Below are 16,901 nucleotides of genomic sequence, written 5' to 3'. Positions count from 1 at the left end.
CACTACATGGAGGGCAGTACAGGCTGGAGCACTACATGGGAACATTACATGCTGGAGAACTACAAGGAGGGCAGTGCAGGCTGGAGCACTACATGGGAACATACAGGGAGGGCAGTACAGGCTGGAGCACTACAAGGAGGGCAGTACAGGCTGGAGCACTACAAGGAGGGCAGTACAGGCTGGAGCACTACAAGGAGGGCAGTACAGGCTGGAGCACTATATGGAGGGCAGTACAGGCTGGAGCACTATATGGAGGGCAGTACAGGCTGTAGCCCTATAGGGGGCATTACAGGCTGGAGCACTACATGGAGGGCAGTACAGGCTGGAGCACTACATGGGAACCATTACATGCTAGAGCACTACAAGGAGGGCAGTACAGGCTGAAGCACTACATGGGAACATTACAGGCTGGAGCACTACAAGGAGGGCAGTACAGGCTGGAGCACTACATGGGAACATTACATGCTAGAGCACTACATGGAGGGCAGTGCAGGCTGGAGCACTACATGGAGGGCAGTGCAGGCTGGAGCACTACATGGAGGGCAGTACAGGCTGGAGCCCTATAGGGGGCATTACAGGCTGGAGCACTATATGGAGGGCAGTACAGGCTGGAGCCCTATAGGGGGCATTACAGGCTGGAGCACTACATGGGAACATTACATGCTGGAGCACTACAAGGAGGGCAGTACAGGCTGGAGCACTACATGGGAACATTACATGCTAGAGCACTACATGGAGGGCAGTGCAGGCTGGAGCACTACATGGGAACATTACATGCTGGAGCACTACAAGGAGGGCAGTACAGGCTGGAGCACTACATGGGAACATTACATGCTAGAGCACTACATGGAGGGCAGTGCAGGCTGGAGCACTATATGGAGGGCAGTACAGGCTGGAGCCCTATAGGGGGCATTACAGGCTGGAGCACTACATGGAGGGCAGTACAGGCTGGAGGACTACATGTGAACCATTACATGCTAGAGCACTACAAGGAGGGCAGTACAGGCTGGAGCACTACAAGGAGGGCAGTACAGGCTGGAGCACTACATGGGAACATTACAGGCTAGAGCACTACATGGAGGGCAGTGCAGGCTGGAGCACTACATGGAGGGCAGTACAGGCTGGAGCACTACATGGGAACATTACAGGCTAGAGCACTACAAGGAGGGCTGTACAGGCTGGAGCACTACATGGGAACATTACATGCTAGAGCACTACATGGAGGGCAGTGCAAGCTGGAGCACTACATGGAGGGCAGTACAGGCTGGAGCCCTATAGGGGGCATTACAGGCTGGAGCACTATATGGAGGGCAGTACAGGCTGGAGCCCTATAGGGGGCATTACAGGCTGGAGAACTACATGGGAACATTACAGGCTGGAGCACTACAAGGAGGGCAGTACAGGCTGGAGCACTACATGGGAACATTACATGCTGGAGAACTACAAGGAGGGCAGTACAGGCTGGAGCACTACATGGGAACATTACATGCTGGAGAACTACAAGGAGGGCAGTGCAGGCTGGAGCACTACATGGAGGGCAGTACAGGTTGGAGCACTACATGGGAACATTACATGCTGGAGAACTACAAGGAGGGCAGTGCAGGCTGGAGCACTACATGGAGGGCAGTACAGGCTGGAGCACTACATGGAGGGCAGTACAGGCTGGAGCACTACATGGGAACATTACATGCTGGAGAACTACAAGGAGGGCAGTGCAGGCTGGAGCACTACATGGGAACATTACATGCTGGAGAACTACAAGGAGGGCAGTACAGGCTGGAGCACTACATGGGAACATTGCATGCTAGAGCACTACATGGAGGGCAGTGCAGGCTGGAGCACTACATGGAGGGCAGTACAGACTGGAGCACTACATGGGAACATTACATGCTGGAGCACTACAAGGAGGGCAGTACAGGCTGGAGCACTACAAGGGAACATTACATGCTAGAGCACTACATGGAGGGCAGTGCAGGCTGGAGCACTACATGGGAACATTACATGCTGGAGAACTACAAGGAGGGCAGTACAGGCTGGAGCACTACATGGAGGGCAGTACAGGCTGGAGCACTACACGGGAACATTACATACTATTGAGTTTAGGAGACCACATTTCGGCAGACATAGTGACCAGTGATGAGGGCTGGGACCCCATGCCATAGATAGCAGCTGACGGCTATTGCTTGTGACTCCATACACATGCAAGCTCAGTTCAGCAGAACATGCATGTGTTCTCAACAGGGAGACGGGTACACTTTGGGGCACGTTGAAATCCATCTGCCACGTCCTTCTCTCCTCCCACATCTGCTGGTGAGGTTCAGCCAACATTAATCTAATGGGTATGTCCTGCTGAAAAGGGTTGGTCAATATATACATAAATGCATAAAAAGGCTGTGAACCTTAATGTTTCAAATACACTCAAGCATAAGCTATTTTGTGCTGTACCCTAACTGTGAAGGTAAAGACCCCCCAGCTGCCCTGGTATTAATGATGTGAACACAGTAAGCTGGAATCCTCTGTGTCCATAGGATACAAGATGGCGGCAGCCGGTTGACCTCTGCCTCCACATAAGCTACATATTCTGGATGGTAACTAGATGCATCCAGCACATGCCCAGATACAGGAGATTCTGCTGCCTATATCTGCACATGTGCCAGGTGTGTCGAGTTCCCATACAGCGCCTGAGTCGTAGTGAAGAAAGCTAGGAACCAAGTCAAGTGACCACCGCCATCTTACATCCTGTGGATACAGAGGATTCCAATATGTCCTGTTTACATCTCCACCATTGCCTGGTGTTTTATATCTATCACTGTATGAAATAACCAATAAAAAGAACCATACAGGATATTCACCTTTATTTCTTTATTTTCAGGTCAGGCGATGGGAGGAACAATCAGTGCTTTGGCTGCCATTCTGGACCTGTCCTTGGCATCCAATGTTACAGATAGTGCTCTTGCTTATTTCCTTACTGCTGATTTCTTCCTTCTTGTATGCATTGTTGTGTATCTGATCCTTCCTAGGATACAGTATTCCAGGTAAGATTTCAGTATTGTGCCATCCATATTAGTAAAGCATATAATGGTCACAATGATGCAGGGTTTACTTTCAGCACGTTTTTACTATTTCTGCATTAGAATTGAGGGTTAGATTCCAGATGCTACTCTGATTATACTTCATACAGTAAGTGTAGCTGAAGTAGGTAGCAGTTGAGTGAATGTAGAACAGGTAGATAGCAGTACAGAGCATGTAGCAGAAGATGTACCGTAGATGTAGTACATCTTCTGTCCGTCACCCCTGATGAAGCCAGAAAGCCAGATTAGCTGGCGAAACATGTTGGGGGACAGTCTTATGTTTTAGACTCTGATGTCCGTGTCATTTCCAGTGACAAGTAGTAATAGCAGAGCATGTCCTGTTTCTTTAGTGTTTGCACATTGAATCCTCTATGGCGATATAGATAGGACGGTGCTATATAGATCTGCTAACACAGCAATAAAGTGTGTGAATTTGTGCACCCCCGGCTCACATTCCAGCTAGGATACTAATGCTGTAGTACTGACAGGACATCAGAAAGTTTTAATTCCTTTTGAGCTCACTTTCTTTTCATCCAGAAACTCTTAGTAGACTTATTAAAAGTTAAGTTTTAATATCTGGGACAAGTGAGGTTAATAGCCTAAATAGGCCTGATTTGTTGGTTAATAGTAAACTCTTCCCAGATAGGGTCTTGTATATTTGTTTAGTAGTTACAGGTAGAGAGCAGTACAATAGATGTGGCACAGGTAGAGAGCAGTACAGTGCGTGTAGTACAGATAGAGAGCAGTACAGGTAGAGACCACTATAGTATGTGTAGCACAGGTAGAGAGCACTACAGTATGTGTAGCACAGGTAGAGACCACTATAGTATGTGTAGCACAGGTAGATAATAGTACAGTACGTGTAGCACAGGTAGATAATAGTACAGTACATGTAGCACAGGTAGAGAGCAGTACAGTGCGTGTAGTACAGATAGAGAGCAGTACATGTACAGGTAGAGACCATTACAGTATGTGTAGCACAGGTAGAGAGCACTACAGTATGTGTAGTACAGATAGAGAGCACTATAGTATGTGTAGCACAGGTAGAGACCACTATAGTATGTGTAGCACAGGTAGATAATAGTACAGTACGTGTAGCACAGGTAGATAATAGTACAGTACATGTAGCACAGGTAGAGAGCAGTACAGTGCGTGTAGTACAGATAGAGAGCAGTACATGTACAGGTAGAGACCATTACAGTATGTGTAGTACAGGTAGAGAGCACTATAGTATGTGTAGCACAGGTAGAGAGCACTATAGTATGTGTTGCACAGGTAGAGAGCACTACAGTACGTGTAGCACAGATAGAGACCACTATAGTATGTGTAGCACAGGTAGATAATAGTACAGTACGTGTAACACAGGTAGATAATAGTACAGTACATGTAGCACAGGTAGAGAGCAGTTCAGTGTGTGTAGTACAGGTGGAGAGCACTACAGTATGTGTAGTACAGGAAGAGACCACTATAGTATGTGTAACACAGGTAGAGAGCACTACAGTACATGTAGCACAGGTAGAGAGCAGAACAGTAAGTGTACTACAGGTAGAGAGCAGAAGAGTACATGTAGCACAGGTAGAGAGCAGTACAGTACATGTAGCACAGAGGGCAGTACAGTACATGTAGCACAGGTAGAGGGCAGTACAGTACGTGTAGCACAGGTAGAGAGCACTACAGTACATGTAGCACAGGTAGAGAGCAGAACAGTAAGTGTACTACAGGTAGAGAGCAGAAGAGTACATGTAGCACAGGTAGAGAGCAGTACAGTACATGTAGCACAGAGGGCAGTACAGTACGTGTAGCACAGGTAGAGGGCAGTACAGTACGTGTAGCACAGGTAGAGGGCAGTACAGTACGTGTAGCACAGGTAGAGGGCAGTACAGTACGTGTAGCACAGGTAGAGGGCAGTACAGTACGTGTAGCACAGGTAGAGGGCAGTACAGTACGTGTAGCACAGGTAGAGGGCAGTACAGTACGTGTAGCACAGGTAGAGGGCAGTACAGTACGTGTAGCACAGGTAGAGGGCAGTACAGTACGTGTAGCACAGGTAGAGGGCAGTACAGTACGTGTAGCACAGGTAGAGGGCAGTACAGTACGTGTAGCACAGGTAGAGGGCAGTACAGTACGTGTAGCACAGGTAGAGGGCAGTACAGTACGTGTAGCACTGGTAGAGGGCAGTTCAGTGCTTGTAGTATAGGTCAAGAGCAGTTGAGGCTACTTTCACATTAGCGTTTTTTGCAAATCCATAACTCTTCTGTAACCATAATACAACCGCATGCATCCATCATGAACGGATCCGGTTGTATTATGTCTTCTATAGCCATGACGGATCCGTCATGAACACCATTGAAAGTCAATGGGGGACGGATCCGTTTTCTATTTTGTCAGAGCTCCGTCCCCCTTGACTTGGTGTGTCAAGACGGATCCGTTTTGTTCCACATCACATCGCGGACAGAAAAACGCTGCTTGCAGCGTTATTCTGTCCGCGATGGGAGCGCAACCAAACGGTATGGAATACATTTTGGTGCACTCCGTTTCGTTCAGTACAGTTTTGTCCCCATTGACAATGACTGGGGACAAAACTGAAGTGTTTTCTTTTGGTATTGAGATCCTATGACTGATCTCAATAGCGGAATTGAAAACGCTAATGTGAAAGTAGCCTAACAAGTAGAGAGCAGTATGGTATATCTGATTTTAAGCTTAGACCTTTTTTTGATTGCACCAGTTTCTGGTATAGGAACATGACTCCTGTTGTGCTTATTTTAAACTTCTATTGAGTTTAGGAGACCACATTTCGGCAGACATTGTGACCAGTGATGAGGGCTGGGACCCCATCAGAGAGAGACTAAGCCAGGGCTGTTCAGTCTATGCCGTAGTCATGTGTAGCCTGGGTAACTAAATAGGGCTGAGCATGATGTCTGTCACTAGACTCTGCAAAGCATTATATGACCGCCTCATACCATTAGCATCTTGGTTATCACATGAGATGTGCTCAAGTATCTGACACATCTCAGCACATGACATTCTAAGGGATTGGCCTACAAATGACATTTATCACCTATGCATAGGTGTGGTTGCTGAGTGTTTCTGACTGCAGGGACCTTCACAGTCACAAGTTCGCTGAGTGAATGGAGTGGTAGCATGTATGTAGGACCACAACGAGTGCAGTGGTCACTTCATTCACACAGAGGTCTCAAACACTCTTGTTCTCTGGATCAATGGGGGTGCTTTGGTGTTTGTAAACAAACCCTAACAATACAGATAACAAGACAACATCACCTAGAGACAGGTAGCCATGCTAGACCCAGTGCATACACACACGTGGTAAAGTAGTTGTTGCAATAACATAATTAATATACCATGAAAGCACCCCATAAACTCACCCAGTGTATGTCCTCCTTATAACACTGCTGCCAACTGAATAGTAGGGTTCAGATGACTTTCAGGTTATGTGACTGACATCATGAACTCTACAGGACACCTCTATGGACTGTACCATTCTATTGTGGGAGACAGCTCTACTTCACGATCATAAGAGATGTGAGCAGTGTTTTAAAGTTATATGTTGTACATCACGTACTCTTCCTTGTGTGATCAAATATAAAAGAAATACAATGCAGAATTTTCTTTCATTCACTGTTTTGTGCCATGTAACTAGAATTTCTGGATTTAGTCATAAATAACAGAAAACCACAGACCGAAACTTGAGAGTTTCGGCTTAGATGACTTATGACATATGAAAGAGAAGTATAATTCTCAGACAAGAGCAAGAGTCTTCTCAGGCACATGACTAAGGATTGTTTCTCAATACACAGCACTACATGCCACGAGTGAAGTACAACTTCAGCAAAAAGAAAGAAGATGTTATGTTTGTGGTCATCACACCATGACCCAGATAAAATAATGCAGCCTCCTTTATATTGGATATGCATGACCACCTTGTGATGCTAGTAAAAAGTCCTTGGGTAATCATATCTTCTAGAATTACATATACAGTCAGGTCCATAAATATTGGGACATTGACACAGTTCAAACATATTTGGCTCTATACACCACCACAATGGATTTGAAATGGAACGATCAAGATGTGCTTTAACTGCAGACTGTCATCTTTAATTTGAGGGTATTTACATCCGAATCAGGTGAACGGTGTAGGAATTACAACAGTTTGCATGTGTGCCTCCCACTTGTTAAGGGACCAAAAGTAATGGGACAGAATAATCATAAATCAAACTTTAACTTTTTAATACTTGGTTGAAAATCCTTTGCAGTCAATTACAGCCTGAAGTCTGGAACGCATAGACATCACCAGACGCTGGGTTTCATCCCTAATGATGCTCTGCCAGGCCTCTACTGCAGCTGTCTTCAGTTCCTGCTTGTTCTTGGGGCATTTTCCCTTCAGTTTTGTCTTCAGCAAGTGAAATGCATGCTCAATCGGATTCAGGTCAGGTGATTGACTTGGCCATTGCATAACATTCCACTTCTTTCCCTTAAAAAACTCTTTGGTTGCTTTTGCAGTACGCTTTGGATCATTGTCCATCTGTGCTGTGAAGTGCCGTCCAATGAGTTCTGAAGCATTTGGCTAAATATGAGCAGATAATATTGCCCGAAACACTTCAGAATTCATCCTGCTGCTTTTGTCAGCAGTCAGATCATCAATAAATACAAGAGAACCAGTTCTATTGGCAGCCATACATGCCCACGCCATGACACTACCACCACCATGCTTCACTGATGAGGTGGTATGCTTAGGAGCATGAGCAGTTTCTTTCCTTCTCCATACTCTTCTCTTCCCATCACTCTGGTACAAGTTGATTTTGGTCTCATCTGTTCATAGGATGTTGTTCCAGAACTGTGAAGGTTTTTTTAGATGTCGTTTGGCAAACTCTCTAATCTGGCCTTCCTGTTTTTGAGGCTCACCAATGGTTTACATCTTGTGGTGAACCCTCTGTATTCACTCTGGTGAAGTCTTCTCTTGATTGTTGACTTTGATACACATACACCTACCTCCTGGAGAGTGTTCTTGATCTGGCCAACTCTTGTGAAGGGTATTTTCTTCACCAGGGAAATAATTTTTCGGTCATCCACCACAGTTGTTTTCCGTGGTCTTCCGGGTCTTTTGGTGTTGCTGAGCTCACCGGTGCATTCCAAACAGTTGTTTTGGCCACGCCTAATGTTTTTGCTATCTCTCTGGTTGGTTTGTTTTTTTAGCCTAATGATGGCTTGCCTCACTGATAGTGACAGCTCTTTGGATCTCATCTTGAGAGTTGACAGCAACAGATTCCAAATGCAAATAGCACACTTGAAATGAACTCTGGACATTTTGTGCCTCATTCACATGTCAGTGTTTTGGTCAGTGATTATTTCCATCAGTGATTGTGAGCCGGAACCAGGTGTGGCTCTAAACATAGAACAGGAGCAGATCTTTCCCTTATTCCTCATGTCTGTGGAGGCTCCAATCCTGGTTTTGGCTCACGATCACTGATTGAAATCACTGACCAAAACAATGACGTGTAAACGAGGCATTATCTGCTCATTGTAATTGGGATATGAGGGAATAACACACACTTGGCGATGGAACAGCCGAGAAGCCAATTGTCCCATTACTTTTGGTCCCTTAACAAGTGGAAGGCACATGTGCAAACTATTATAATTCCTACACCGTTCACCTGATTTGGATGTAAATACCCTCAAATTAAAGCTGACAGTCTGCAGTTAAAGCAAATCTAGTGTTTCATTTCAAATCCATTGTGGTGGTGTATAGAGCCAAAAATTTTAGAATTGTGTCGATGTCCTGCTTCTGATCACTCAGTTCCGGCTCCTTGGGTCTAAAACTGTTTTAACAATGCTTCAGTCCCTGCATGTAAACTTCCGGTATGGATAGGGTGATGTGTGGCACTGCAGTCAAAGACTGTCCATAGACTGTCCCAGGAGGCAGCAGTGATTTGCCATTTGGGGACACATCTCTGCTGCCCACTCTAGGTGTTTACATGCTTGGACCGAAGCACAGTGAAGACAGGTGGACCCAGGGGTGGACTGCCCATAGATCATACATGAAAATGTATTAGTGGGCTTATGCCCATGGGACTGCCCAAGCCTTCCTCGTGGCTGCTGGCCAGGTAAATAGCGATCCTATGCTCTCAGCATTAATTAATGTAGGAGCATTCAGGTACTTATGCACCTGACCAACTGCCACAGGTGCCCTTCATGACAGTCATACAGTTGAATACTGTGGCGATGGTGATAGTATTTTGTGCTGCACTGTGTTATTTAGTTCTGCTTTTGCAGCACTGCGGTATTGCTGGCCATTCCTACATCTCGTGTCCCTGCCTACCTATGCTGGCCCTATAGGATTGTATTGTCCCACCTTCTGTCAATTTGGTCCCATTACAACATGGGGCCACTTTTAGGCTTTTTTCCAGGGCTACTTTAAGCTCCCAGTCCATCCCGTGGGTGGACCCATGGAGCTGAAGGCAAGTTTCTTGGAGCAGGTAAGTATCCCTCAACAGGTCCTGCTGGTTGAGGGGTATTTAAAACCTATATGAAGTTGGACATCCCCTTTAAGATTGAGCGGCAGAGTTCAGGAGCTTCCTAAGCAAGAATCCTTCTTTGCAGAGTCTCTCCTGACTGGATCAGTGAAGGAGGCCCCCAACTACAATTACTTTATAGGGGCTGTTTTGGTTAGGTAACCGCTTTAGCTAGTAGGTGCAATTTCACCTATTATCTCGACCTCCAAGGTGTCAGAAAGGATGTTCTTCGAGTTTTTTAGGAGTTCCCATCCTTGACGGGCCTCCGTTGCTGATTACATCACAGTTGAATAGTACAATTTTTATTTATTTTTTCCTGGCAAAACGACAAGGTTGGACGGACTCCATTGTATGGAACTGCACCATGGTTTCCATTTGATGTGAACAGAGCCTAATGTTTCTGGTAACAGGTTCTCTTTTGTGTTGGTAAGGGTCTATTAACTTGCACACTATGGACTGTATTTTTACACGATCCATTATGAATATGACAGATCTGTTTTGCAGATCTTTAGTGGGTCTGTCATTTTTTTTTAACCAGCTATAACATATTGAATAAAACCATGACATAGGTCCTATGAGCAGCTTGCCTTCCATCTCCTGGAGATCTTCTACTAGTGTTGTTTTTCTTGCTTTCTCTCACATCTCCAGTATTAAGAAGGAGGTGTGAGTTTTGCATGTAAAAATGTATAGTTCCAATAGTATACTTTTCATGGAACGGCTGGGCAGTCTTTCAGGCATGCAGGAACTCGATGAATTTCAAGAAAATATTCACATTATGAAATTCCCACTTATCTAGATTTTTTTTATTAAAGGAAACTCCCTTATTTGATTCATTCTATTAAATTAATATGGAGTATACTGCAGTTCAGCTTGTTGTCAGTAGGTGGCATTGTACTGCTTCCCTTCTGAAAATGTGAAATTCAACGAAATTCAAGCTCATTGTCGCTTGCAGTTTTAGGCCAGGTTCACGCGTGGTGTCTGGCTGCAGTATGTTGTGGCATGATGATTATCTTCTGAGCCCTCCTAATTGTTAATCATGTATTATAGACTTCGTATATGCAATTCTCAATAATGAGACTGAATTCACACATGGCAGGCACCATGTGATTCAAAATGGCGCTATCATACAGTATTACCACAAATTGGCACACCTTTAAAATTTGTTGGTAACCCCTTAAAGGGGTTGTCTGGAAATGCCTAAATTTTAACTGATGCAGGCAGCCTGCCTCTTCTTTTGAAAGATTTATATTTACCTGCTCCTAACTTCCAGTCCTCCAATCGTTTACTTCCTCCCTGCCACGGTCACGTGCTCTGTTGCAACCAGCTCCTGGCTTCAGCAGTGACGTTTCTCCTGTGGACACGTCAGTGCAGAAGCTAAGTCATTGGCTGCAGCAAACCAGGTGACTATGCCTGGGAGGAAGTAAACGAGCCGCGGACCAGAGGATGATCAAACTTAGATATTCCTGGACAATTAAACATTTGCGCTTTTTCATTGGGGAATGGAAAAACTGTTCAAATGTTTTACATTTTGTGCCGTTTACAAATTGTCACATATAAGGCGTTAACATTATTCTTTAGTTCAGAACATTTATGTGTAATAAATTTACATAGTAACATAGGGGGTCATTTTATTAAGCTGAAATACGCTTGTTGCGCCACAATCTGTGACTTCTCCCCGCTCACTATAGGTCTACAAAAGGGGGGGGGGGGGGGGGGGGCAGCAGGCTTGTCTCATTACCACTTTCTACATCTGTTTTAGGGCATAGAAAAGGGTTTAAATGTCAGTCAGCTAAGAAGCTGTCTTACATATAGAACTCGCAGAGGATCCCCCGAAGTTATAAAGAGGCCGCCGCCTCTACATAACTTCAGCGGATCCTCCACCAGCTTAGGGCTTTATTAAGACCGCCGTCTAAAACCCCGGTCTTAATAAATGTGCCCCAAAGTTTATAAGGCTAAAAAAATCAATCGGGACCACTCCAGGAAATTTGTATTATTTTTCTGTTTAACTGCTTTTGCACAATAAAACAATTCGTTTTTGTCTTGCCATATTCTAAGAGCCACATTTTTTATGTTTCCGTCCACAGAGATGTGGGAAGACTTTTTATTGGGAGAGCTGTATTTTTTGCTGGTACCATTTTGGGGGTATATACGTCCTTTTTCCAAAGTTAACTCCAGTCCCGGCCATAAAAGTAGTGTGTGAGCTGTAATTTAGAGCTGCTGATGGCTCAGCTATGCTAATTCTTTACTTCACCCGCCAAAGATGTATATACATCATGGGGTGGGAAGGGGTTAACAGCCATGTGCTCTGTATGTGTGAAAATTGTCTGGCACTGTCTGTTTAAAAACCACGCAGTTTGAGCATAAAATCATTCATATAATGCCCACTATTTGTGGACCTGGTCTGTACTCTTCTTACCAGTGACTTAATGTGTGAATTAATTTCTGGTCCTCAGCTGTATCATGACAGACACAGCTGAGGACCAGAAGGGAGTGGATAACTCGCAAATGTAAGAAGATTGCCTTTATTATAATTACAACATCATGTTCCGAACAAGCCAGAGAATAAACATTTTTGTATGAATGCTTCTTTAAAGGGGTTAGGCAGGGGTTAGGCACTTTCTAGACGATGGACACTGTACTGAAAGGAAGGCGGCACTCGCATGAACAGTCACCTCCTCTTCAAACAGATGATCAGCAAGGGTGTTAGACCCCTGCCAATCAGATATTGATGACCTATCCTGATGATATGTCATCAATATATACAGCCTGCACAACCCCTTTAAGATTTAGGGTCTTATGTTTCTTAGGTACATTGTTATGCTTTCATATAACCTTTTACCAGCAGCGATGGTCAGTTTGCAGTGTTCGCCAGTGAACACATGCGGGCTGCCATCTTTTGTAAGGTAAACTCACCCGTCTGGCGATGCCGGGAGCCGGTCTGAGATCAAATGCAGTCTCCGGGAACAGCCTGATGAAGGCCCCCGGCGGCTTTTCTCAGAACTGCCTGCTCCCGGAGACTACATTTGATTTCAGACCGGCTTCCGACACAGGCACAGGTAAGGGCTTACCTATGCATCGTCGGACGGATGAGTCTACCTTGATAAAGATGACAGCCCGCATGTGTTCGCTGGCGAACACTGAGAACTGACCATCACTATTTACCATACAGGCAGATAATGTAGCACCCTACGAGCGGTTTCACTTTTTATTTTAAACCCCTTTTTGTCTTTTTTCTTTTTTTTCTTTTATTTTTTTTTAGCAATAAATTGCCATAGCCAGATGTAACATTGCTGTGCTGTGTTTTTTGAATCAGCATTTTAAAGGGAACCTGTCATCAACTTTTATGCTGACCGTACTGAGGGCAGTGAAACGTAGTGACAGAAATGCTGATGTCAGCGGTGTGTCACACATCAGCTAAAAGTAAGTGGTTGCCAAGAACCAGCATTATAAGCATTGCAGCCCAGGCCTTGAAAAGAGTCAAATCTACCTAATAAGAGTCATGGCTATTCATAATCTCCTGCATTCACCAATCTGCTGATGATTGGCAGTTCTCTCCTAGAGAGAAAGGGAGAAAACTAAGTAGAAGACTGTCAGTCATCAGCAGGTGGGCAGGGAGAGCAGGAATTCATGAATAATCATGACTCTTCTCAGGTGGCCGGGACTCTTTTCCAGCCCCAGTCTGCAATTTTTGTGATGTTGGTTATCGGCAGCCATGTTACTTTTAGCTCATGAGTGACACACCCTTGAAATCAGCATTTCTGTCACTTATTTATGCTGCCCTCAGTACATTCAGCATAAAGTTGATGACAGGTTCCCTTTAAGACAGTTTCCATGGTGTTTTTTGTTTTTAAATCTCAGCATGCTCTGTGGCATTTTATTTTTGGGAATTTTTACTTCTCTATAGGAAAAAAAAATCTGAAGAAAACATTGCTAAAACTTTGACGAACCTTCTCCCCACCCTAAAAAAAAAAATGGGTATGAAAGCAACCTGCATAACAATGATATATACAATGTTTTATGTAGACAACCTGCCCTTATTATTTATGTGTTGCCCAGATTAAAAAATAAAAACTAGGCAGTTGAATTTTTTTGGCAGACTGTTTACAAATGCGTGCTTCTGCTATACCTGTACACCTCGTATTTAAGTATCTCTTTTGTATTTCTTTGAAGCTATTATTTGAATAGAAATGAAGAGGGACCAGACCTTTCTGAAGCTGAAGATGCCGAGGAGACCGTCATCGCTTTGTCAAAGACAAACTCTCCTCCAATATTTCCTATTCTGAAGAAAGTCAAAGTGCTGGCCGTCTGCTTGTTTTACACATTTTTTATTAGTATCATCATTTTCCCGACCATCTCTGCTGGCATTGAGTCTGTGGAGAAGCATTCAGGAAGTGTATGGACCAATAAGTATTTCACTCCCTTGACATGTTTCCTGGTATATAACTTTGCTGACTGGAGTGGACGGCAGATCACCACATGGATACAGAGCCCAGGGCCCGACAGCAAGATCCTTCCAACGCTGGTTTTCCTCCGAACCTTTTTTATCCCTCTCTTTATGTTCTGTAATTACCAGCCCAGAAAACATATATACCAAGTATTCTTCCAGAGTGATGTCTATCCAGTCATTTTTATCACTCTGCTGGGATTTAGCAATGGTTACTTGGGGACACTCTCCATGGTGTACGGTCCTAAAGTGGTCCCCAAGGAATTAAGCGAGGGCACTGCAATTGTAATGTCTTTCTTCCTAGGATTGGGGTTAGCAATAGGATCTGCTTTCTCCTCGCTCGTTCACTTAATTTGATGTTTAATGAACAAGAATTTAATTACGTTATTAGAGACTCTTTTTATCTAGAGATTTTGAAATGGGTCCAAAGGTTTTAATCAATGGGGTGAGTGCTGAGACCTCCACCAGTCAAAACCTTTGATATGTCACTGTGACATATCTAAAATTGTCTCAAAGTTCCTTGACACGTTAAGGGCAGCATAATATGGAGCTAGGTCCATTCTCTTAGACCAAATGGCTCAAAAATAGTATAATTTGGCTTCAAGGAACTAACACAGAATACAGTGGACTCATAGTTATAGACAGTTGACTGTATTCATTAGGGGAGCTCTTTCCTCCACCTATCCCTGCCTCCTCTTGTTCCTGTCTCTAGGGATTAATGGGCTGCTATGTATTAATGTACAGTATAGAAGGCAGCCAGTCTGGGGTATGCGGCGGTTAGCTCTCCTCCTCTCCTAAGTAGGAGTCCACTGTATTGTTTGATAGCTGCTATAAGACATTGTTTTTGTGTGCCGTTTGGCCTAATAGGAAGTTGAACTTGTCCCCATACTAGTCTACCTTTTAAATAGGGTACTATAATCTCATGAAAAATCTACTTTAAACTTAGCTTTTGCGAGGTACTATTGTATTTCTTTCACAGCTATACTTCTGAAATGTATATAATTTTTATTTAAAAAGTTTGTCTTAGACTTTAACAAATTGTAAAGGGTTGTGCCAAGATTTGAAGTTATCCACCTATCCACAGGATAGGGGGTAACTAACTGTTAAGTGGGGGCCTGACAGCTGGTACCTCCACTGACCCTGAGAATAGGGGCCCCACTCCATCATGCTGATGGTCAAGCATACATCCTGATGCTCCAGTCATTCTCTGTGGGACTGCTGGAAATGGCTGAGTGCTGTACTTGTTGTCTCCGGCAGTATACCATAGAGAATGAATGGAGCTGCAGCATGCATGCTCATCCTGCTGATGCTCTGATGGTCTCTGCTGATCTTTGTTTATTTTCTTATATCGATAATGTGCCGTACACCCACATGACTACTGCAGCCAATCTCTGGACCCATTGGTGATGCTAGCACCTACAACACCCGTCCAGCGGTCATGTTGATATATGGCCGCCATTGCTGTAGGAATATAAACATAAACCATCAGGGGCCAAAAGAGCTTTAGCAATGGAGCAGCAGGGGATTAGAGATAAGTATTTTCTTTACTACTACTGTTGGTTGTTTGATGCTGGCCAGTCAATATATTCTTGATTTATTGATTTTACTCAGTAATACTAGAAGATGTGGTGTTTTTCTTAAACCTGTTGGAAACAGGTCTTTGAATTCGAGTTACAGTGAAGTTACTATATATTTGAAACTTATAAAAGCATTTTATTTGACCATTCTCTCAATATATCATGTTTTATTTAAATTACAGAATTTATTTTTAAAAATCTTTCTTGAAATTAGTCAGAGCAACTGAACTTGTATTTTCTGAGAGAAGGCCGCGGCGCTATGGTGGCTTCTCAGTTAGCTGATGATCTCTGGATAGGTTATCAGTATCTGACCAGCAGGGATCCGGCACCCTGGACCCCCGCTGGTCTGAAACTGATCATCTATCCAGAGTATAGGTCATCATTATAAAAGTCTTTAAAAGAAGAATAGCACAATGCAGCGCTCTATTTGGGTGTCCATCATAGATGGAGCACCCTGTTTGTGATCCCCATCCTTTTATGACCCAGAATGGGGAGCTACTTAATAATGACAACAAACCCAATCCATCCATGCATTACAAGGATGGCCATCCATTTGATTTGCCGTTATGTGATGTTACATTTCCCTTGCAGCAACCAGAAAGTGTCTGGCCAGATGTGGCTCCCCCAAACAATAGGAATATTTCTATGGCGGTTAATTATGCATGCTTTTTTAAGGTCACATTTTTTTTGGACTCTGATATACTTTTTATATCAGTGCCATCTATGGGGTTTGTCTGTTAATTCTCATATTTGCAATATTTCTGTAATAGTAGGGCTTTGATATATATTGTGATCGCCTTTTTACAGCAAGTATTCGCCCACATTTATATTTGTTGTAATATATGGGTTGCATTGTGGTTTGGTGTGACCTTTACTGACAACTTTCATCTCGGAACACTATCTAGACGACTGATAGAAGAAAAATGTATCACTGTGCACCGTCCTCTCCTATTTGGATATGTGATGTATAAATAGTATTTGTGGTTATGGTCCACTTTTGCAATAAACTGCAATAAAAATGTTATCTGATCTTACATTTCATATAGTGGACGGTCTAAAAATATTTACTGGTCTCCACAGATCTGTTCACAGGAGGTAAGTCAATTCTAAAACTCCAATGTTCCTAAAACACACCACATAGAGCAAGACTTTTTTTTGTATTAGGACCAAGGTGAACAGCAGATGCATCAAAATGCTGGACTCCAGAATTTAATTTCACTGCTCATTGCTGGAATGTCTGTTGAAGAGTAGCAAGTTCTCTTCAGCTTGGTTGGGTCAGATA

General features: G+C 43.8%; 1 protein-coding gene across 1 annotated transcript in view; it reads left to right on the top strand.

Annotated features, from left to right (window-relative positions):
• The window catches only part of SLC29A3 (solute carrier family 29 member 3), a 53,911-nt gene extending 37,268 nt beyond the window's left edge, over nt 1-16,643 (top strand). The window contains exons 5-6 of the mRNA XM_044298628.1: nt 2,873-3,035; nt 13,769-16,643. Of these exons, the coding sequence (XP_044154563.1) occupies nt 2,873-3,035; nt 13,769-14,399 (794 nt within the window). The 3' untranslated portion in view covers nt 14,400-16,643. The remainder of the gene's footprint in view (nt 1-2,872; nt 3,036-13,768) is intronic.
• Nucleotides 16,644-16,901: the final 258 nt, after the last annotated feature.

The sequence above is a fragment of the Bufo gargarizans genome, chromosome 6 (assembly GCF_014858855.1).
Source record: "Bufo gargarizans isolate SCDJY-AF-19 chromosome 6, ASM1485885v1, whole genome shotgun sequence".
Classification (NCBI taxonomy): domain Eukaryota; kingdom Metazoa; phylum Chordata; class Amphibia; order Anura; family Bufonidae; genus Bufo; species Bufo gargarizans.
The sequence above is the reverse complement of the archived record's forward strand: the minus strand, read 5'-3'. Positions and strand labels throughout refer to the sequence as shown.